This window comes from Haliotis asinina, chromosome 2 (genome assembly GCF_037392515.1).
Source record: "Haliotis asinina isolate JCU_RB_2024 chromosome 2, JCU_Hal_asi_v2, whole genome shotgun sequence".
NCBI lineage: Eukaryota > Metazoa > Mollusca > Gastropoda > Lepetellida > Haliotidae > Haliotis > Haliotis asinina.
In genome coordinates, this window is record NC_090281.1 from 63,433,815 (window position 1) to 63,456,873 (window position 23,059).

The window sequence follows — 23,059 nt, forward strand, 5'->3', positions numbered from 1 at the left end:
CACTCGACCGAAAATCAAAGGTCATGTGACAGCGCCACCTGACGACGATAGTTTACACAAACACCTGTCAAACTGATCATGTGACCACACTAGCCGTCTGCTATCTCAAAATGGCGAGAAGGGATGTACCCATCGTCTTAGTTCTCGTTTGTTTACTTCCCTTTGCACAGTTAGTGGAGGAAAAATATCACCAGAATATATTAGAACGAAGCGAGGAGATTATAAAAGCCCAAGATGCAGAAGAGTCGCTTTACAAAAAGGATATTTCAAAATTAACAGGTGAGCGAATCCACGTCGTCTGCATGCAACACGTGCCGTTTTTGTGTGTATGAGTGTTTTAATGTTGCAATAAGCTTTAAATGACAGCCGTACGTTTATTTGTATATTTTTCATCTTTGCTCATTCCCTAAAACTATCGACAGAGATATAAGTAATTTCATCGACTTTAAATTGTCTCCATTCTAGACAGTTATGAACACGAGGCATTTCTTATCAATCCCTTTGAGGTTTACAAATACAGATAAGAAATGTGATCATAGGTTATACTTGAGTTAAGATCCCGTATAACCCTGTCCCAAGTTCGATTTTCTTGTCATTATGTCGATAAATATTTGCCCAATGTAATCGACAGGTGCGCGTTGAAGTTGCGATATCGGTAAGTGACAATTCGCGAAAGTTTGTTTGCGGGCACACGCTCGCGAGAAGTCTCGGGTCATGCACGTAGAGGATTCTCTCGATTGTTATCAACGGACTGACCGCCTGTGCATGACACCCGCAGGTACTATCTGAGAAGCTCTGATAAATGGCCTGGGTAGAGGTACTCGGAGCGCCAGGGTCGAATTGGCGGTGACAGCCCGCGAGAGACGAACGGTGTTCAATGGGCACAAATCTCTAACATCCTCGTCTCGCGCTTAGTCCCGCCTAACCCGCTCATGCCGATTGTAAATATTTGGTTTTATCCCATCAGGTGTAAACCAATGCTATATCACAAACCCCTTTCACAGAGAGATATAGTACTAGAAAGCGGTTCCTTTCTATTGTTTCTGTCATGATTCTCTCTTATAGGCATATTGGTGAAACACATGCTTGCATTACACTAATTATTATCACACCTGTGTTATACTGCAGTAACTATTATCCCACAATGGTGTATTTGGTATAATTTCTTATATGCGGTATATTTGGATAATTGAATAATACAGGAAATTTAAAGTATCATACGGATAAGTTGTTAGGTCTTGTTCCCCGGTTCTGAATGTTCACGATATCTCGTTATATCTTGTAGTTTCCCCATTATGCATAGCAGGCAATGAATATTAGTGATGCAAAAAATTGAAACAACTGACATTTGCACCCATCTAGATACTTCATAATAATACATTTGCAGTATGATGACGTCTCTTTTAAGTTTATTTCCCACGTTTAAAACCTTGTCCACAGGTGTCCCCCATCACATTTTTTCGTGTTCTGAGCTTTCGGGCTTTGCAAGCCAGGTAATGGCATGTACCGGGTACTGTTAGTTTTCCCTTGCGACGGTTAGTGACTATGAAAAGAGGAGATCTTAAACGCGCGGAGCGCATGTCACTGTTCCACGCTCTCATTTTCCTCACTTGATTGCGTAGCTCACCTGCACTGCGTGGATCAACATTCTCTCATTCCCTTGGGGTGAATCCTACCCACTCCCCAAATCCTAACAAGCATGATCAACATGCCTCTTATTAGCGACTAATTTATCCGTTTATTCTGACAAGGATCGGGGCAGTGTGTACCACAACCTAACTCCGCCCGAGCCACTCCGTGCCAGTCACTAGTCCAGCGTTCACGGCTCTTATACCCACACAGCAATTGATGAGTTCTTCTATTTACTTGTGGATATAGACACTGAAAAGACTTTTCGTGTATATTGATATATATATATTATTCACGCTTATGACACAGACAATATCGCCAGATATCTTCACACACATAACTGAAACCTACAGTTGTTTATACCTTCCTTGTACATGGATGTCGAAACTGCATTTTTCATCAGTTTCATCACAGGGTTTTGAGAATTCATCAATGAAAGACCACTTCTTCTCACTGTTAACGCTACGTTCTGTGAGATATGATTATATCGAAGCACGAACGTATTCTATACTACACCAACACAGGGACCACAGAAGGACGTGAGTATTATATATTTCTAGGTTAGTAAACTTCTCGTTCATAAATCTCTTGAGATTTGAGAGTAGAGGTGACATGTAAAAAACAAACGAGATCGAGGCTATATTTCGGGTGCGAAGAACTGGTTTCAGACCTCTTTTCATTCTAGCATGAATCGTACACATATCATTCGTATATTGAAAAGAAAAAAACCGAGGAAATTTAAAATAAACCGACAGGTTATAGGTATAATATTCAGAGGTTATATTAATTAAACGCGTCGTATAAATGGTGACTAGGACCTTTCATACCGATTGAATATTTTCACAAATGATGTTGGTCCTTTACTTCACACCACCCATTGTCACTGAATATACCTTACGCTTGTCATCAAGTTTCATTATGCTGAATTTCGTCCTGAGTCAGCGGAGTACACTGCGTTATGTGTTAAAGAGGACGAAACATTACAAGATTTTAAAGACACCTGTTCTATCAGACTCACTCGATATACCGAAGTCAGGTTATTTGTAGTATTTATCAACTTTTGAAGTAGCTTGTAAATGGAGTGTAAACTTCATGAAGCTGTAATATATTAACGCGTTTTTGAATGTACAGGTGTGTCTAGGTTGGATTTAAGTAAGAGTTATCCTCATAGACGAGGGCGTCACCCGTCGGATACTTCACAGTTCAACACTGTTAAGGTCAACAAAACTTATTATTGTAAATGTTTTTTGTTTATACAAAGAAATAGTTACAGTTTTGTTCTGTAATTGTACGACTGGCGTGACATGTCTGGTTTTACTTTCTTTTATAGATTGGAATAAGATATGTTTATAGTTGAACCAGAAATATTTACGAAATGCATGTATGAATGACGGTATTACTTAGAGAGTTTACCATTGGACAAACTACAAAATGAACATTTTGAGAAGATACAAATGAGCACATTGTAGATACCATCATGGTTGTGCTGTTGATAAGTACACGCTGCTTCGGCCTGGCTTCATCATCAGGTGACTCATTTACTGATGAAACAGCAAGAATACACATAAACGATGTAAGAGCATTCGGAATTCGTTACCATCCATGAAAACCCGGGTACATGTATACCATTTCTATATACTTGCCAAAGAGTTTCACAATCATATAAATACCTTCGAGAAACTACATTGCATTTGATCATTTAGTGAATATACTTACCCATTTTCCCATTCCATTTTAGCTATAATTAAGGGATTGAAATGAATAATGTAATGTACATGTATAGGTATTGTCGCATAACGTGCTAAAACTGATTAAGACATACTTTTGGAATTACTCTCTTTTTTTGTGAAATACCAAACCCAAACAATTATTGCCAGATGATAAGATTGGTCCTAGTACCGCTGTACAAAGCAATATTAGGCCTAAGTAGATCGCAACTGTCATGTCGCGACACAGACTTACGCGACTATCGTCGCAGATTGTTGTTTTGTACACCGACGACGAGGCAGATTTTCTTTTTTTACAGTGCGCAAAATAGCTACTGTTCAAACGTGTATCCGGTAACTCCTTACACTACTGTACGTATATATTTTGTGATTCATTCGTAATAGTATAACAGTAAAATATTCACTCAGGGAGGTTAATTGAAAATTTCATCTATATCCTGGCGGAGCGGCGTCCGAGTGCGTTGGATAACTGTTTCAACCACAGCACGAGTAAACTACTGTGTATCGGAACTTTCCAAACAAGTCAGATAAATGTTTTTAAGCCCACTAAGAACTGTAATAGTGGTTTGTTGAATAACACGTACGAGACGGTGAAATATTCATGTATACTCTGTAATTTAACGCATACTTTCTACCTGTCCTTCCTAGAAGTAGATAAACACCTTTCAGGTCGCTTAAAATGTATGCAACTATTTGTTGACCATATACCTGCTTGAATTCGACGGAGTATGTAATTGGAAATTCACCATCATAGTCATTCAGAATCTTAGTTTTGTACATTAATATTTTGGTAACGTCAAATTATACATGGAAGCCGGTGGTATTATTTGCCTACGTATTTGATACTTTTATAATCTGCAGTCCATCTGCACATGCTCATGGAAACGAATAAGGGAACACTTAAAATTACAATTGTTCCAGTATTCCTTTCCAGGATTCATTATGTTTCGTTATCCGTTTCCATGAGTCTGTCTTTTCGAATATACCAATACGTCATTTATCCGAAGCACAAGTTAGTGGGTCCACTTAGATAAACCACTTACTTCGGTTGCGTCTGAGAGTTGAATATCAGTTCACTTAACGATAACAATCGTATCAAGCTACCCTGATAACAGCATCGTTCCAGGCAGCGCAAGCCACAGCGCGTGTTAGGGGCAGGCAGTATCGGTCCTTATCAAACTGGACTGCTATGGCTATGAGTGTAGTGATAGCAGATATACATAACTAGGCTACAGTTTTATTACAAAAAAAATGTGATTATTGCAACACATTTGTTTACAAAATAGAACAATATTATATGGATAACAACTTCTTTATTGCGTGAGTGCGACGTTTCTATACAGATTCTGGACCCTGCTTGTCTACGATGCTAGAATCTGTATCGAAACGTCGCACTCACGCAATAAAGAAGTTGTTATACATAACATATAGTTCTGTTTTGTACGCCGCAACTTCAAACAAACATTTGTTTCCACCACAAACCATGTATTCCTGTATAAAAACATGGCAAAATCAGACCCAATTGCATATTTTTGTTCCGAAGGTATTTACTATGAAAGATTAAAATCAGAAAGCATTTGGCATGCTCCGTGAGAAAAGATAAATAGAGGTACCTGTTGCACCACTGAGATGTCAGTCCGTAGCATTGCGACGTACATACCATCATATACTCGATGTTATTCAATTGACATTACAAGACGGCATGTCACATCATAATATTCGACAGTGTCTCAGTTCTGGGGACAGTAGGGGTAGTTTAATGGTAGCACCGAAGACCCGGGTTCGATTCCACACATGGGTACAACGTGTGAAGCCCATTTCGGGATATTGCTGGAATATTGCTGGAAGCGGCGTGAATGCTTACTCGTTCATTAATTCTTAGTTAGGGACCGAATGATAAAGTATTAATTCATTACACGGTAGATAACACTCAGACGTACCTTTACACTTTATATTGTGAACCTGTCCCACCTTCAAACTTTTTTTATGTTATATCATTAAAATTAATGAAGATGACACATCTTTCCATGAAAAGCCACCGTTATATGAAATATGTCCGCCATATAGCTGGAATATTGCTGAGTGCGGCGTAAAACTAAACTCACTAAAACTCACTGAAATAATGTGTGTTTTACTTTTTACATTAACACCCCCCCCCCCCCCCCCCCGTGCTTATTAGAAAATACCCTCAGATGTGAACTGAATACATGGATACAATGTGTGAAGCCCGTTTCTGGTGTCTATCACCATGAGCCTCCTGGAATTGGAACCACGTAAAACTAAACTCACTCATTCACAACTGAACACCAAACCTAAATGTATCATATCACAGCAAAAAAAAAAACAGAAGGCGAACAGAATGACCAAAATATTGCTGATTCCAAATTAGCTGCACCACATTTGTTGGATTAAAGTACCTTTAAAAAATGCTCTCGATGCTATTTAATCATCCACTAAGATGTTTTAAGCTTTAAAAAGGTATAGCAATAATTTCCTTTTGTTTGAATTCCTATTATTGTCCTGCAAAACATATTTTATTGATATATGTATAGTAAGGACTCAATATATAACAAGCCCTTAAAGTGATAGTAAATAGTTTGGGAAGCAAATTACAGTATGTATTTTCCCAATGTGTTATCCATTTGTTTGTAGATTTAAGATTGAGAGAATGCTGCTTGTCTTCACTTTCATGGTGACTTGTACGAATATCGAGGACAACCTAGCATGAGCAATTATCAGCAAGGGTTTTATGCCAACCAATCTCCATGGTCACTTAATGATATGTAGTCTTATTCAGTGTTTGCCACATACCATTCTGTTTTATAGACATCGCCACATAAGTGTGCCAGAGTTGCAATGACATTTGTGTGACAGACAGATTTTTCCGTTGAATTTGTTCAGCATACTGTTCCCAATACACAGGAATAGAATCTGGCATGTAGCTTATGTGAAATATCTTCACACATCTACACTTCATTTTAACACATAACAAATCTTCTGAACAAAAGGGGTGCACGCACCCCTCCTCTGGATCCGCCAATGATATGGCAAACCTGCCCCTCAAAATGCGTCTGTCAAGTTTATTGTATTTATGACAGTGTTGCAGATGAAGGATGTTCAGAATCGTTTGCCTTTAATGATTGAAAGTTTCTATACAGTGCCAATACGTACAGTACTTGCAGCCTTTCCCCGAAATATACTCCCGCTCAAAAGGTATGCACCACCAGAATTTTCTGTCGAAGTTGAGATGAACATTATAGCTGCGAAGTGTGAAATGTGTATTTGTATATCAGTTGAAGGGTAATACTGACGATAAATGAAGATATGAATCGAGTGTTTCACATAATAGCAACATTCCAATGGTGGTATTTTTTTACACATTCAGTAGCGTAAAACTTGTTGTCATGTACAATAACCATTCAACTTTTCCTTAGCATAAATGTAATGAAATGGATTGCAAACCATTTGTCATTGTACACACATATCACAGTCTTCTGATTTGCATCAGAGGAATATTGTTCTATTCCTCTTGGAGTGTCTGTACAAGTTCTACAAGATTTTGCACGTTACGGCCTAAAATGTCCCATAAATGTTCAGTGGGATTCAGATCGGGGATACTCGCTGGTCAAGGAAGAGAGGTGGTCCTGTGGGGCCGGGCATTATTATCCATGCATATGGGCCGGTTTACAAGCAGGTGATTTTTTTCCAAGGATATTATTTCAAGCTTACAGTCACAAGAACAGCGGCCCAAGACCATCACAGATCTCGAATGGAATTACTGCATGGCTGGACGTTGTGTTGTGTAGGCAGTTCCTCATGGACGTGATATCCGGGCTGTCCCTTAGCAAAAACTGGCCTGCGCTTTCGTATAAGTCTACTGATATACCTTATGGTTAATACCAAGTTGCGTCCCAATTTCCCTACACGACATGCCAGCATTATGGAAACCAATGACTTGTCACCGTTCACTGTCTCCAATCCGTCGTCTGTGCGTAGCTAGACAGTAGACAGAAATCGATTTCAGATTATAATGACGCTTCGAAATGATACATGACAACTTGGATTTTTTCATGCATAAGGTAATACGTATCATCATCTCCCAGTTGGTGGTGCTAACTTTTGAGCGGGTGTGTACGTCATTCATAACAATCATGCCGGAACATCCGGGTACTAACGCAGACATCTACCTACGTAAATCTGACTGAATAAACATAATTTCAATTCGAGCAGGCTAATGAGAAACATAAGTCCTTGTGTCTTGGCAAGATTTAAAAAGTTTAATTTAAAAAAAAATAAATCATGATTTATTGTGCTGAGAAGCTTTTGAGTCGGGGGATCATCTGATGGTTTTTTTTTTTAAAATTAATCCTCGCAAAGGCAAGAGAGCCCATGATTAGAGAATGCAAGAAGAATAAACAGAAGCATAAGTGGGTTTATTCGTCAAATTCCAACATATATGTACCAAAATATCTGAAATATATATGGAGATCACATACGAACCATTCTGAGAAAACGAATATGATTATGCATAAGCGAATGTTTGGTTATCTAACGACGGACGTAGGGAATATTTTGTGTGCAGACTCTATTTCCGCTTGTATGTAATTCGACAGTAGTACAACAGTTATTAAAGTTCTTTTGCAAATCTAAAATTGGACGATAGAAAGACCTACAGCTGCCATATAAGAAATCAAGTAAACTTTCGAGTAGTTATCGTAACTGTGTTATGGTGTTATTATATTGTATACTATTATGTGTTATATTAAGTAATCAGTTACGGAAACGCTCGCCCTCCTTATTCTGTTGCTAACAGCTGTGTGGCAAGGTGAGTTTGATAATCAAATGTATAGTTTAAATTGTTGGTCAAGCTTTCACTGACTAGGCTCCATAGACCAGAACCCTTGAAGGTGCGCGTTAGATATTGGTCTTCAGCAACCCATGAATGTCGTCAGATGCGACTTACGTATTCCTACGTCGGGCTCCTACAATTGTTTGACACATGTCATCGTATCCCAGTTGCGTAAGTCAATGTTTATGTTTTTGATCACTGGATGTTCTGGTGCAGACTCGATTATTTACATCCCGCCGCCGTATAGCTGGAATATCGATGAGTGCGGCGTTACACGACGCTCACTCACACTCACCCATAGACCAGACTCGTTCTGTATAAGACGTTGTTACAGTTCAAATAAAGCGGACCATTGCCCTCACAATTTTCTAGTCACTACCTCTTACGTACTCCATACGTATGTACCCAATACCCCAAGTGAAGTATGATCAACAACAAACGTTGCTATTCTTTAAACACAGATCATTTACATATATGTGTATACCAGGTGGACTTTCCCCTAAATATAGCACGAGACCTTGTTTTTACATGTTAGAATATAGACCCAGGTGTTACTGGTGCATATACTGGGGCACTCGATATAGTAGGGTGAGACTGTGTTGGGAAGACATTCTGGCCATGGAGTGCTTACTCTTTAAACACTTCAGATGTACCATGATCTACTGGTGTCTGATTGAAGGTTGCTTGGTTCACAGAAGACATGGTCAAACCTCGGTAATCATGGGTTAATGGATTGCCAGGATGGAAAGCTCAAAGTCAGTGTGCACACGATATTACAAGGCGCAAGTCAAGATGAAAGCAATAATCGTATGCTATTTTTCATTGAGATCTTGGAAACAAATCGAGTTCTTAATATTTGGAAGAATAATATGAGTGATGTCCAACGATGTAATATTGGGCAATATCTGTACCGATGAGATTTCATGTATAACAGATAAAAATAGATAATTCGTTTATGTAGAGCTTTTCCTATTTTCTAGAAATGACGTTTATAGACTTGCTTTTAGTCTGAACATTTTCACATCCTCTCTATTATGATAATGTATTTTTGTCACAATTACTCTAGCATCTGTGAGTGAAATTGTGAAAAGGTGTTATGTATGTGGCCCTTTGTATATAAAGCTCAAACGAACGACATATCATTGGCTTGTACCAGTGACACATGAAAACAAATAAGTTGACATGAGATTTAACTTACACTTAAAGCGTTCGCAAATTACTTTAGTATTGCTCAAGGCTTCTGACATATCAGGGAAGCCTCCTTGTGGGAAAGAGTGAGTGTGTTTTATTTTACGCCGCTTTTAGCAATATTCCAGGATTATCAGAACGGGAGACACCAGAAGTAGGCTTCACTCATTCTATACCCATGCATGAGGGGAATCGAACCCGGTCTTCGGCGTGACGAGCGAACCCTTAACCGCTATGCTACTCCACCACCCTTGTGGGAAAGATCTAGATACACGTCTGTAAAACGTTGACCACTTTAGTGAATCCTGTCAAGACAAGTTGGGTGCAGTCGTAGACTTACATTGACTCGTACCCATAATCAGCAGATCGTGGAAGGTGAGACCTCTGCCCTAGCGAAATACCATCTTATTCCGTAATGAAATAAATTATCAACGTAATTCTTTCTATCACCAACAGATGTGGAGAAATGGGTGGTGTTTATATGCATAGTGTGACGTACATTTTATGAGTATTAATGACTGAACACCTATGCAGAAGGGCAGTTGTTTATTGAACAACGAACATTTCCTAAACGTGAACATTTTCAATTCGAAATGCACATGGTTAAACCAGTTTACATTCCCTCACAGGAACAAGGTACATTGAGAGCTGATTTCCCACGCAAGGGGCCTTCAGTTTTCTACCCGTTCAGGTGACCTCTGTCATGCCTAGGTATCACTTTACCGACCCCCTGCCCCCCGGGTCAAAAGACCTTGACATACCATTGTCCTTTTCACAGCCTCGAGTCGCCACCCATTCATAACACCCTGGCACCGACAGTGACCACTGTTCGTCCGAGTCATACATTAATGTTTGTGCCTTCCACGGGGATGAATCTTTCACTTGTGTGGTGACATCCGAGAGTTTATGTTTTCTTATGGTATTTTGTCTGTTTACGTTTGAAATTAATTCACGATATAATGGTCTGGTTAACGTTGCTTCAACTGTGGTTTGTTTTCTTGATCCCCATGATTAGTCTGGGGATTGTGTTGGCGCAACGAATGCCCCACTTGATAGTCTATGGGTAAAAACAAACGTCACGTGCTATTTGCTCACCAAATTGCCTAATTTAAAGTATTTTGATAAACCGTTACAAAACCTTCTATATTATATAAAAATTAAATTTTCGTGGCGTAATTACTAGCTGTAGTCGCCTTTGAGGAACACGATGCTTCTTTATGCAAGTGAGTGGGTGAGTTCACTTTTACGCCACACTCAGCAATATTCAAACAATACGGCGGCCTGTAAATAACATTACCGCACTGGACCCAAACGACTTATATTATATTCCATTGGCACCACAATGATTTCTTATAACATGATGCGACTGTTTACTGAGATGGCCTTTCGATCCGATTATACAATCCACGAGTCCCTTCACTCTGACTGACTGATACGAAGCCATGATTGGTTTGGGTATAGGCCCCCGAGTTAAGGGGTTATTTGTTGACCATTCAAAGTCGCGTCCAGTTACTAAACCTCTTGAGAATTTGATCCCTTGGGCAAGGTTTAGGGGAAGGCCGATGGCATTGATCCGATCCGGTGATTAGTGATGGGTCTTTGAGTCAGGCAGTGTTATATCTGTCCACTTCAGACTCCGAGCCTTATCGACCTTAGTCTTCATCCTTCCCTTGAGTCAACAGGAAGGTGAATTGTATATATAGGGCACGATGTAAACACCAACAAAAACAGACAAAATGGGTGTTATGTGACAAAATCATACACTAACGTAACGTTGTAGACATACAAGTAAACTCTAGAGTTTTTAGAAAAGCACAGAAAACACGTAGCAGCTGGCTTCTGGAAGTGTGGTGAATAATTAACCCATTACTTGCAAAGGAGTCATGACTTTGTTAGGAAAAAATGGTCCCCTTCAACCGTAGGAAACAAAGTTGCCAAAAAGCGCTGATACTACTGAATGTTCAGTCAGATGAACTTTTGACGCTTGGAACATTTCGATGTTACGGGCATCTTATCGAAGTCGCTGGATACATGGCATATGTATATATGTGCCTCGTAGATAGGTAAAAATTATGGTTTCTGTTTTTGGGTAACAACAACACTTAATGCCTTATGAAGGACGTTCAGTGTTTGAAAACATATGGGTTGCTCTTTAATTGAGAGTAGCAGAAACCATAGGTACCACTTTACACCACGAATGACACCAAATACCAGATAAGTACTTCCAGACCTGGGAGAATATATAAATTAGTTCAGGTCAGGGATAGCTCTTCTTAGTATAACAAGTTGTTCTGGGCTTCATTTTTATTTTTGTAAGCAGAATTTTATACTTTTGAATATATCATTGACAACTGTTAAAATATTTTGACAAATTGTTATTCTATAGGCCATACGGGGTTTAATTCGTAGTAACGCCTTTCTGTGATTAAACCTTGTGAGTCAAATAGACGGCATGAATTGGTTAAAATCTGTAGTCTTTATAGATTATTTTGTTTCCGATTTAGCACCGGGGTAAATAAAGTCAATAGATATATGCCCGATCGTTTCAACGAGGAAATGCGGTATATATCTGATACAGTCCTCCATATTAATTGTCCAAAGGTCGTCCAAATGTCAAACTTCATGTCACTGAACAAGTCAGTCTGGTGTGATCACTGTGTTTATTTCAACAGAGACATAGGGTGTGTCCATACATTATGTGTATGTACAGGAACTAAGCATTTGACCATAAGTCGTTAGCTGTCGACGTGTTTCCCGTCAGCCACCTAGCGCTTCCGTGGCGGCGTGATATATCTGACTGTGGGCATGAATATATAACACTGAAGAATGTCTTAGAGCATATGTCCTTTAAGTGGTTTACCACCGGATTTGACAAGAATACTTAACTAACAAACACGGGATGAAAAAAAATCTTATCCTGCCTTTAAGAGGTTATGCAAATATTTTTGTTTTATTTTTGTTGTTGAAAAACACGTAAGACAGTATGAGCAGATTTTAAACAAACATTCGCCTTGCGGGAGAGAAAGGGCACTGAATTAGAAGTCGGATTTTAATAGTGTGAATAACGGAATGAGCAATTGAAGGTGGGAGCGCGGCATTCGTATCATGGAACGCTTTATATTAAATTTCAGTCGTCAAAATGAGCTCAAGCGTGTGTACACGTGTTTCCGAATGTAAAAGTATTTACCACGTCAATGAATGGTGGAAATGGGAACATAGCTGCACAGTTTTGGCAGGGGAACGATTATTATTAAAATTGTGAACAGGCGTTTCTTACGGATAACTCGTGTAACATGAATGACACCCTGACAACTACTATGTGTATTTAGAGTGTGTCAAATTGAGCCTTGTAGTTTGCAGTGTTTGTTCAGTATGTTAGGCTATTTGTGTACTTTTGGAATCTTTCTTTCTCGCTGTAGACTTTCTGCGGCAGCTCAGTAATATTCTCTCCTTTTGGTGGTCTGAAATGTATATGGTTTCATACTGGTGGAACGTTCCAGAATATTATGTAGATTTTCTTAATAACTTTATTCACTGAGCTTTTGCAGTGTCAAACTGTGAATTTACCAAATAGTACACATATGATATTGTTAAGAGATAAATATTTGGTTCCTTTAATATGTGCTCCTTTGGGAGTAGGCCATATCGGTTCAGGGATATTGACACTGGCATCGATCTGTCACAATTTGGGATAAGGAATGCCATTTTCTCACCTTGGTGTCGTCATTATTATATATATCTTTATTGCATACAATTAGGAACCCGACAGCCTGCATGTATGCGTGTCGTTAGCTGCGTCCGAATGGGATTGGGTAAGCATGTATGATGTCGTCATAAATCAATATTGCTCAAAATGTAAATATCACTGTATTGTCTGATCCAAACATGATTGTGTAAGAGCTGTATTATTAATGAAAATACCATCAGTTTAACGAAGAATCGTTAACAATAACGTCACCTCACTGTATTCAGATAGACACCAAGTTTTTATTGTCTACCCCTAAAAACAACAACATACCCCCCCAATAAATAAATAAATAAATATAAATAAAAAAATAAATAAATAAAAAAAATACAAAAACAAAACAATCAATTCACTGCTTATTTCTAACAAGTGGTTGATGTAAACCTTTCAAAGTTTCTGAACAAACGGATCGTGATTGCGTTTTTGTAGTTTTGAATAAAAAATTATGTAAGTCACAGCAAGATATACTTTGATATTAGCTAAAGATTAAACACTAAGCGAATTAATGATACGTAACAGTAGACAGTCCGCCTAATCTGTAAGATTGTGATTGTGCTGTCGTGGTCCGTGGAGGGACGGGATGGCGGTGATGGGGGTGCCGGCACTGACTGTGTACTGCTGTGGAGTAGCGGTAATAATATCAGCCAACGCCGCCGGTCTGCAGGAGACACCTCCACGCACGCACTGATACACTGAATTATCTGATAACCATGACTGTATATATGGTTACTTACTGTGTCACTCTAATTCCTTTAATGAGTATTTTCCCCATGAATATATTCATTGGTAGTCGTTGGATTGAAAAATGTCCCTGCTATCGTTACATGTTATAATGTATGTTAGTGTTATTGTCAAGACATGCAAAAAATTATTTCGTAAAAGTACTAAGATATAAAGGTGTGTCGTTGTTAAGTGTGGCATAGAACTTCTGCTGAACTTGAATACTCATGTAGTCAATAGCCACTTCTGTGGCCCTCTGCTTCCTTCATAACAGAACCATTTATGTTTTGTTGATAATTAAGCTGGTTCGTGAAACCGCCGCCATATAGCTGGAATATTGCTGAGTGCGGCGTAAAACTAAACTCACTCACTGGTTAGTGAAAACTTCAAATGTTTTCATTTGTCGAAATATATGTATGTCTATTTGTCACATCACGAGGAACAAGTCTCACGTAAGTTCAACAAATAACCCCCTTTTAGTTGCTGATATTAGTTAAAGTTATAAGTCGAGAAGATGGATTGCGTGTTATCTACGGATCTCGATGATGTATTATATCTTTGTTATATTACTTATCACAGCAGAATCGATAACATTAAACGAACCTGTCATCGAATACACAATGCCACACTTCGTAACTGATTTTTATTTCGCTTCAATGTCTTACGATGTTTATATACTGGAATTAAAATTGTTTATAGTCTCTTATGATTTTCGAGGTTAGAAAAAGTAGTATAGGGAATGACAGTCCGAAAACACTTTTCAAAAACCCCTCTACAAAGCCTCATTTACTAAATGAGGCTTTGGTGGGACCCTTAGCTCTTGCTATTATTGCCCCTACTACAAAGCTACGCCATCACGTTTACCGTGACTTGGCAGGCGGTAACACTGTGCCGTACGGTACGATCAATAATTCTTCTCTTACAAACCCCCTACCCGGCCCATCCCTCAAGTAGTACAAGTTAGGTTCGTCGGCTTTCATATCCACTTTATCTATGTTGTAAGTTTTGACTGACCATATAGGATCGGTGGCTCGCTTACGGCTATCGCCCTCGTGTTCCCCCGGCTGGTATAGATACCTCACTAGTGCCCTATCTGGTATCTGTTTCTCCTTTCCACGCAATGGAGCAGACGACTCTGCAACTATTGATTTTAGTTTGATAGCGTCTGCCGGTTTCTTACCGGTGAGACGGGTTACTTCATGGTTGATTGCCGACACCACCTCGGGTAACCTCGCTACCCATTCAGTCGATCGTTTTCCAGTGGTTGTCATTTCCCTAGCATATTGATGGCCGAACAAGCGCTCAGCCAAAGTCCTATTAAATCTCTCAACTATAGCTTGGCTGCGATGGGCTCCGGCCGTGCCACGTCTGACCTTTGTATCGTGTTTGGCTAGCAGTTGTGAAACGGCACCCATGAACTCCCGTCCGGGATCAACTTGCAGCTCTGTTGGCCAAGTCAGCGGGCTGCGTTTGTATATTCGTTCTAATCCTTTGGCTACTTTGGCCGAATCTTTCGTGGTCAAGGGTTCGGCTTCCTTGTAACGACTGGCTACGTCCACTACGGTTAAGGCATACTTGTACCTCTTATCATGAGGTAGGAACAGTAGGTCTGCCTGGTGAATGCTATTAGGTATGTTAATTCCGAAACTCCTTCTAGGTACGTAGCGTGGCGCCGGCAAATAGATCTGCCACAGGGCTTGTTTTTCAAGCCACGCTTTGGCTTTCTCTGGTGATACTCGTGCCATTTTAGATAGCTTATCTACTGCGCTAGCTCCTTTCCAATATCCACGCGGGCTGTAATAAATAGCCTCAAATTTTTTCATGTCCATACGCGTATGTGTTTATACCATCAATAGCTATCCAACGTTTCGTGTCCATAGGCGATAGGGACGTCTTGTTTATAGTCAGTCCGTATATCTTATGTCCATCACTTCTAAGCGTGTTCATCTTATGTCTAAAGGTACGGGTCTTGAATAGGGCCTCCTTGAATCTGGCGTGTTTGATGTGTTGTTTCACCACATACTTCTTAACCCCTTTAGCTTTTCGGATCTCACTATTGTCGGCTTTCAATATGGAGTACATCTTAGGTCTCAAACCTATGTACTCGGCTATTGGCGTGCCAGCACACTCATCCTTCATCTTACCTAGGACCTTTTTATTTACCGTGCTGTGCATGGTATGGGTCTTAGGATAGTCGCTGGTGTCGTATAAATCGATGTGTTTTTTCATATCCTCGTATACATCCTCGGTTCGAATCTCCATCAGCAGGGAATCCGTGTCAGTGTACAGCACTTCGCACCTGTCGCCGTACTGTTTCTTGAGCTCGTTGTAGTAAAAGTCGTACATCAGGTGTTTGGATAAATCGAGGATACTCATCCCAACGTAAACAGGTCGGTTGAATTTTATGTGGCTTTTCTTCATGTGTATGGCAACTAGGTCATCTGTGAATATTTTATTACGGTTGAATGCCGGGCTGGCTATCAATTTCCTGAGCTTGTCTTCCTCACTAGATCTAACCAGTTTCACGGTTACGCGTTTCCTCAGGTTCTCCATAGTCTTACCAAACACCGAGTTGTTCATGAGCTTGTAGAGATTTTTCTCAAAATCACTGGTGGCTTTTTTTCGTAGGTCTGTGTTCATTCTGATGTAGGGCTCCATCCATGGGCTCTGGTCGAACATGAGCACCCTGTGTATTTTGGTCAGCCTCATACCCAATGACAGGTACAGCTGTAGGTTGCGATAGTGAACTATGTACTTGGTCTTATTCATTAAGTTAGGCACGAGTTTCTCAACGTCCGCCACACGACCACCTGACAAGTTATGTTGGTACTCAGACATCCAGTCTGTGTTAACCTTCATACGTTCGGGTGCAAGGGGATAGCTGTTGTGCGATGCGTGTAATGCCTTGGGATACTCTAAGTCAACTTCGAGGATATACCCTTTGTTCGAATCTGGTGCAATGCTCATAACATCAACGTTTGGTACCCATTCGAATCCTCCTGTAGGTAGATACTGGCTCATAGCCCAGCCGTACAGGTTGTTTGCGTCGAGGTATAGAATGTGATTGGTTGGTTTGTTAGGATCGTAACCTTTCACGTATTGATTATTTGCTTTAGCGTATCGTTTGGATGCCATGGAAATCCCACCTCGCAAGCCCTTCTCAATGAATAGGTGCATGTCGTAATCTGTGAGCAATTCCAAATTAACTCCGGTCTTTCTAAGCAAGGCGTCCCACGACAGACCTGGGCTGGTGTAATACCATGCGGGGTCGAGTTTATACTGCTTTAAACAGGTCCGCCTGAACGTTTCAAACACGTCGGCTAACAGCAGTACATCTGTCCTCAAGTACAGATCGTGATAATCGCCCAGGTTCTTACAACCCAGTTTATTCCATACGTTAATCGCGTGCGAGTAATCGTCTCGTGAGACTGACGCCTCATTCAGCTTGCTATAAAAGCAGTCGATAGGAGGTAGTCTGGTCTCTGTGAACTTAGCCCAGCTATCCATGTACTCATATGGGTATACGCCCTTCCTCATGAGCAGGTGTCTAGTCTCGGCGTCTGTGTATCGATCGGTGATAGGGAAGGTATTGTTGGCCTTGACCAGACTGTCGAGTGACGACAGGAGGAATTGAAACGAGTCAATGAACCTAAGTCCGTTTAAGCTGAAGGAGATGTATCTCTCCATGTTGTTGGGAATGCATGATATATTACCATCGATTTTCGCGATGGCCTGCATGATCAAGTGAGAGTCGTATCCTCTCAAGTTGTGAAAGACAACGGGGATGTTTATTGTCTTAGGATTGATTTTAAGCTTGAGGTTGCACGCGTTGTGAGCGGCGCCTCTATACTTACCAGTTATGTGGCAGTGATCTCTCACCGAATCACCGTTAAGTGGCGAGTCGCACACGTGACAGTTAGTGCTACTGGCGTGAGCTATCTTGTCGGCTCTGGTCATACGCATGGGAGCGATTCTATACAATGCATTCCTAATAATTTTTTCTTCCTCCTGCAAGCACTTTAGAAACCTTTCAGCCGCGTCAGGACCCCTATACACTACCGGAGCTTTCGTTTCCCCGTCACAACGGACGACAATGTATCCAAACGAACAGGCTTTATGCTCTTGTGTTTTTTGTGTGAAACTCCCACCACTAGGGGGTGTGGGGGAATCCCCACCTACAACTAAGGCTTCGAAGTCGGCGTATATTATATAAGGCACAGACATTTGGTTCTTGTGATTGTCGAATTTTAGGATATTTTCACCTTCCTTAGGCATGTCGACTCGTATGGCCGTCTGCCCAACACCTTGGCAATCCTCCAGGTGGGATTCTAATAAATCGGCCCGACTGAAACAGTGTAGGCATCGTACACAAAAGTGTTTTTCCCCATCGTGTTTCGACTGGTCGTGTAACAACCGGCTGAGATGTTTTATCCACGTGTAGTGATACTTTTCACCTTTTTGAATCATGAATAAATTAATAACTTGACAATCCTTCACCGGGCTGACCCTGTGTATTATTGTTGTGTTACCTTCGTGGCCAAAAACATTTATAGCCAGATTATTCTGTTTTTCTACTTTAGTAATCTGGGTTATTGGGGTTGGTTCATCTATACCATCCCAGTTGAGCCCATCATCCTGTGGATAATTAGAAGGCCTGTTCGGATTAGTGACAGCTGGAAATATGGCTGACCTGAGAGATAACCTCAGGCAATCGTTTCCTCTATTCTTAACGTTTACTATGGCTTGTTTGTTCTTATAGTAGGGAGGCAAGTCTAGGTATGACCCACCTCTGAACGGCACGTATTTAGCTATGTCTAGATAGACGTTATCGATTTTATCTACAACCCACCCGGACCCCATGTGCGTGTAGCGTTCTAGGTATTCTCGTATCTGCTGAAAACTTGTATCGATTGATGCGTCAATGGTCTCTGCATGTGTGACGACCTCTTGTTTACCTCGGAAGTAAGGTTGAACATACTCAGTGGTACTCCCAACCTGCTTATCGAGCGACATTTTCACTGTGATCTGAAACTTGATACTTCCTAGATTATTTAGTTCCTGGTTGACCTTATCAGCTATCAGAGGCTTGATATCTGTAATGTCTATGTTTCTATCAACACGCATGCGCCAACCTCTCAAATAATTGCCTACGGCGTGCTCAGTGCGCACAAACTGTAGGTCAATAGCTCTATTCTGTCGTAATAATTCTACAAGCTGTGGTTTTCTCATACGAGAATACCCACCTAAACCCAAATCGTGTGCCTCGGCTTTCAGTTGTTTTACAGTTGGACGTGCTACTGGGGCATGTGATAATAATGTGGTTAACCCGGCTTTCCCTAATTTTGAATAACCCGTGTATCCAAGCTGTTTCGCTTGAGCTTTTAACTGTTTTACCGTAGGAGGGACTTCTAAACCTAGTAATCTCAACAATGCTGGCTTCCGCATTCTAGAATACCCGATAACACCTCTCTGTTTTGCGACCCTCTTGAGCTCGCTTACAGTAGTCATTGTGTTTACACCTAAGAGAACTAATGTCTAATTGGTTCACAGTAAGGGGAGGTAACTCCTCCACTCTTGATAAAAATTTTATTTCTTGTAATCACTTATTAACCAAACTCGGTTTGTTGGCCACAATTCTCGTAAGTCTTCCAACAGCTTGTGTGAATCTATGTAGGCATCGATCAGTGTTTGGTTATTTGATAACAATTCGATTAACCCGGCTCTCCCCAGGTTTGAATAACGCCGGCATCCAAGCTGTTTTGCTATAGCTTTTAATTGTTTTACTGTAAGATAGGCTTCCATATTCAAGACATGTTTACACCTAAGAGAACCAATCTCTAATTGGATTTTATCTTGAGCAGTCGCCTACGTTCTTTTATGTAGTCTTTTTTATTCTCGTATATGAGTTGATGTCTGACTACGTTCGCTCCGTGAGCTTTACATAAACAGTAGTGCCCTTTAACCCCGATACCACACACAGAACACGTGTAGTTAGGACTTCCCATATGGAAACAACAGAACCCCTGATTCCTGCATTTCCTACCACAAGCCTCGGTCTTCCCCATAAGTATATATTCGCATCGGTATGGAGCGGGTCTCATGTTTACTTATATAGGTATTTTAGTTTAATTGCTTAGCAACCAACGCAGTAGCTGCTATACCAAACACTATGAAGCCCAGTTCACGATTTATTTGTCCCTTGGATGGTGTGTAGTACTGAGCGAGTGTGGGTTTATTGAGCGCTTCCAATCGTTTACCAGTTAGTAGGTAGTATTCTTTCATTCCTTCATCGACATCGTAGAATGTTTTAATGGCATGGTTTTCACGCTTGAGTTGTTCGTTAATAAAATCGATCCTCTGGAGGCGTTTTTTAACGTACTCGGCCTGTGCTCTTTGTAATTTCTCAGTAGCGAGATCGTGTCGCTTCCTTTCTTCCTGTATTTCAGCCGCGTGATCATCTCGTAGTTTAGAGAAGAGGAAATTACTCCCGGAAAATGCCAGGGCATTCACTAACGCCCCACCGACCATCATAGCTATCGTGGCCATCCCTATATTTATTTCATTATATTATCAGGTATTATTCCTTGTTTTACTAGGATGTCTTTTGTGGCCATCGCCATACCAAGGTTCATTATGAGCATACCCATATCCTGCAGGTTGAAATCTAGCTTGATAGTTGGTTGTTTAAGCACCATTTTAGTCAACCGAGCGTACCCTACGGCTAGACTGGCTACCACTGTGGCGTGGTATGCGTCGTTGACGAACGTTTTCCCCTCAGACATTATGTATATGATATAAAATATTTTAAATTATAACATGATATGCGGGTCTACCATGGGGGATACCCCCACACCCTCACTGTTCTCACTGTTGGGTTGTGGCTCACTGTGGGAGGTGTATAACCATGTTATAACCACGGCAGCAGTTACGCCTACAGCCAACAACAGTCGGGTTGGGTTAGTCACTTTATGTTGGTTACACCACCGTTTTTTACCGGCAGCTACTCTCTTAGGATTCTTCTGTCTGGTTACTGTTGGAGGTACCTCCACTGGGGTCTCCACCGTCACTGGTTCCTGTGAATCCACTGGGGTTTCCTGTGCAGCATCCATCTATACTATTATTATTATTCTTTCTCTCAAATTGGCAATGTTTTGCCGTGATAATCGCCGCCGTCACTGGAGCCAACAACATACCATATTTGTGGTACAGCCCGCAGCTGATAGAGCTCACGGCGTGTTCGATAAAAGGGTCTTTATCTAGGTCCTCCCACAGGTAAAGTCGGCGCTCTGGTGGAATGGGAAGGAAGTGTGATACAATACCGGTGTATATCTGGGTCATAGCCGATCCTATTGTCTTTGTCATTTCTGCTCCGAGCCGGGACTCGTATCTAGCGTACAGCTTATCGATTTCTTCGGCTGACATTTTGTTAATTTTATCTGGAGTGTAGTCTCCAAAGTAATGTTTGGCTTTGCCGCCAACAGCCAACGCCACCAGTTTCTCTCGCTTGGGGGAATCCCCAGTTGGGGAACCCTCCACAGACAATTGTTCGAGTAATTCCTCACACTCCATCTTATAATATAACAAGTAAGATTTAGTTTTAACTATATAATACCCAATACAAACAAAACACAGAGAAATGAAAGTTAAGTTGCACACGACAAATACTTCAAATATCATAGCTATGCTTAGCATTTGCTTAGCTTTGCTTAGCTTTGCTTAGCAAACTATATATGCTACTGGTTGGTCGGTCTTTAGTACGAGCTTAGCGTGTTTAGTTTCAGCGAGCTGTTTCTTCACCCGTTCCCGTTCTAATTTACTCATCACATCGTTCTCTCTCAAACACTCCTCGAACGAATCCCTGTCCTTGCAGTGAAATAAGGCCACCCATCGCGTCTGCTCCCTGAGGTCTTTCAACACCGAGTTGAACTTCTGCGTTAGCACCCAGACGCTGTGATTTGCATGCCGGCCGGAGAAGGCCAGGTACGATAGCATGTCTCTCTTTTTTGTTATCTCGCGATTAGCGCTGCAGTCGTCCAGTATAAACAGCGTCGGTTCCCCTTTAAATTTCTCGTGAAGAGCTTTCAACCAGTCCTGCAGGCGTGTTCCAGGGTCGATTTTGTGTACGTCCGGGTCCGTCATCACCCAAGGTCGCGCGTACGTTTTATTCATGCTCAGAGTAGGGCATATGATAACGATGTTATCGAACACATCCTTGTAGTAACCCTCCAACATATCCAACACGAAAACGGTCTTCCCACAGCCAGTCTGCCCGCATATGATAGCGCAGTGTGGGTCAGTGGGTAGGTGGGGGTACCCCCCATCAGTAGATGGCTTGCACGAATCTCCCATTGTCTATATTAAGTTGCGCGTCCATAATAACGTACAGATATAATTTCAACTTACCAGCGGTTTGAGCCTTCTTATTAATCTGGATGGTTATCCCTTCGCTGCCGTTATCTATACGGCGCCCGCTACCGTGCAGTTTATCATCATCCGTGGATCGCATGTCCAACCATAGGGCATACTTGGTGGTCAGGTATTCACCGATCTGCACGGAGCCGAGGTCCAGGTCCTTTGTTATGTAATCCCCCACTGGTAGCTTTTTTATCTCATCCCACTGCTGGTGTGGTCTCATACCATGACTGAACAGCTGGTTGGGCACGCCCTCGATGGTAACTTCCACCTTTTCAATCTCGGGGTTGAAAAACTTCTCGCTGTCCCTCCGGAATGGATCATAATCCTCCACGGGGACGACCAGGATACCTTTCATCGATCGCGCCGGCACGTTCAGGTTGATATTCCACACAGTGTCGCTCTTATCTCGCACGACTGATCTATGCCTCAGTACGCGATCGTACAGGATGGCCATCTTCCCAGAGTACTGGCTTCGAACCTGCCTGGCCAGCTCCGGGCTAGTGACCATGTCGAACTCCAGAGAGATGTTGTCTATGGCATAACTGGCCTCATCACCGTTCGGCGTACGCACTACTTTGCTATAGTCGTTAAACGTGAGCTCGTATTCTAGCCTATCACCCAGTGCGGCCTGGTAAAACGGCGCGTGTCCCGTGAGCAACTCGAAGTCGAGCGGCACGCAGAATCGATTCCCGTATGCTAGAGCGATGGCCTTTTCACCGTCCGATAGCTTGTCTTGCTGGTCTGTCGTGAAGACGTATCCTATGCGCGCCCGGGTTGATTTGCTGA

At 41.4% G+C, this 23,059-nt stretch overlaps 1 protein-coding gene across 1 annotated transcript in view; it reads left to right on the top strand.

Moving 5' to 3' along the window:
- Positions 1-62: 62 nt before the first annotated feature.
- The window catches only part of LOC137272780 (uncharacterized), a 41,714-nt gene continuing 18,717 nt past the window's right edge, over positions 63-23,059 (top strand). The window contains exon 1 of the mRNA XM_067805171.1: positions 63-279. Within this exon, the coding sequence (XP_067661272.1) occupies positions 111-279 (169 nt within the window). The 5' untranslated portion in view covers positions 63-110. The remainder of the gene's footprint in view (positions 280-23,059) is intronic.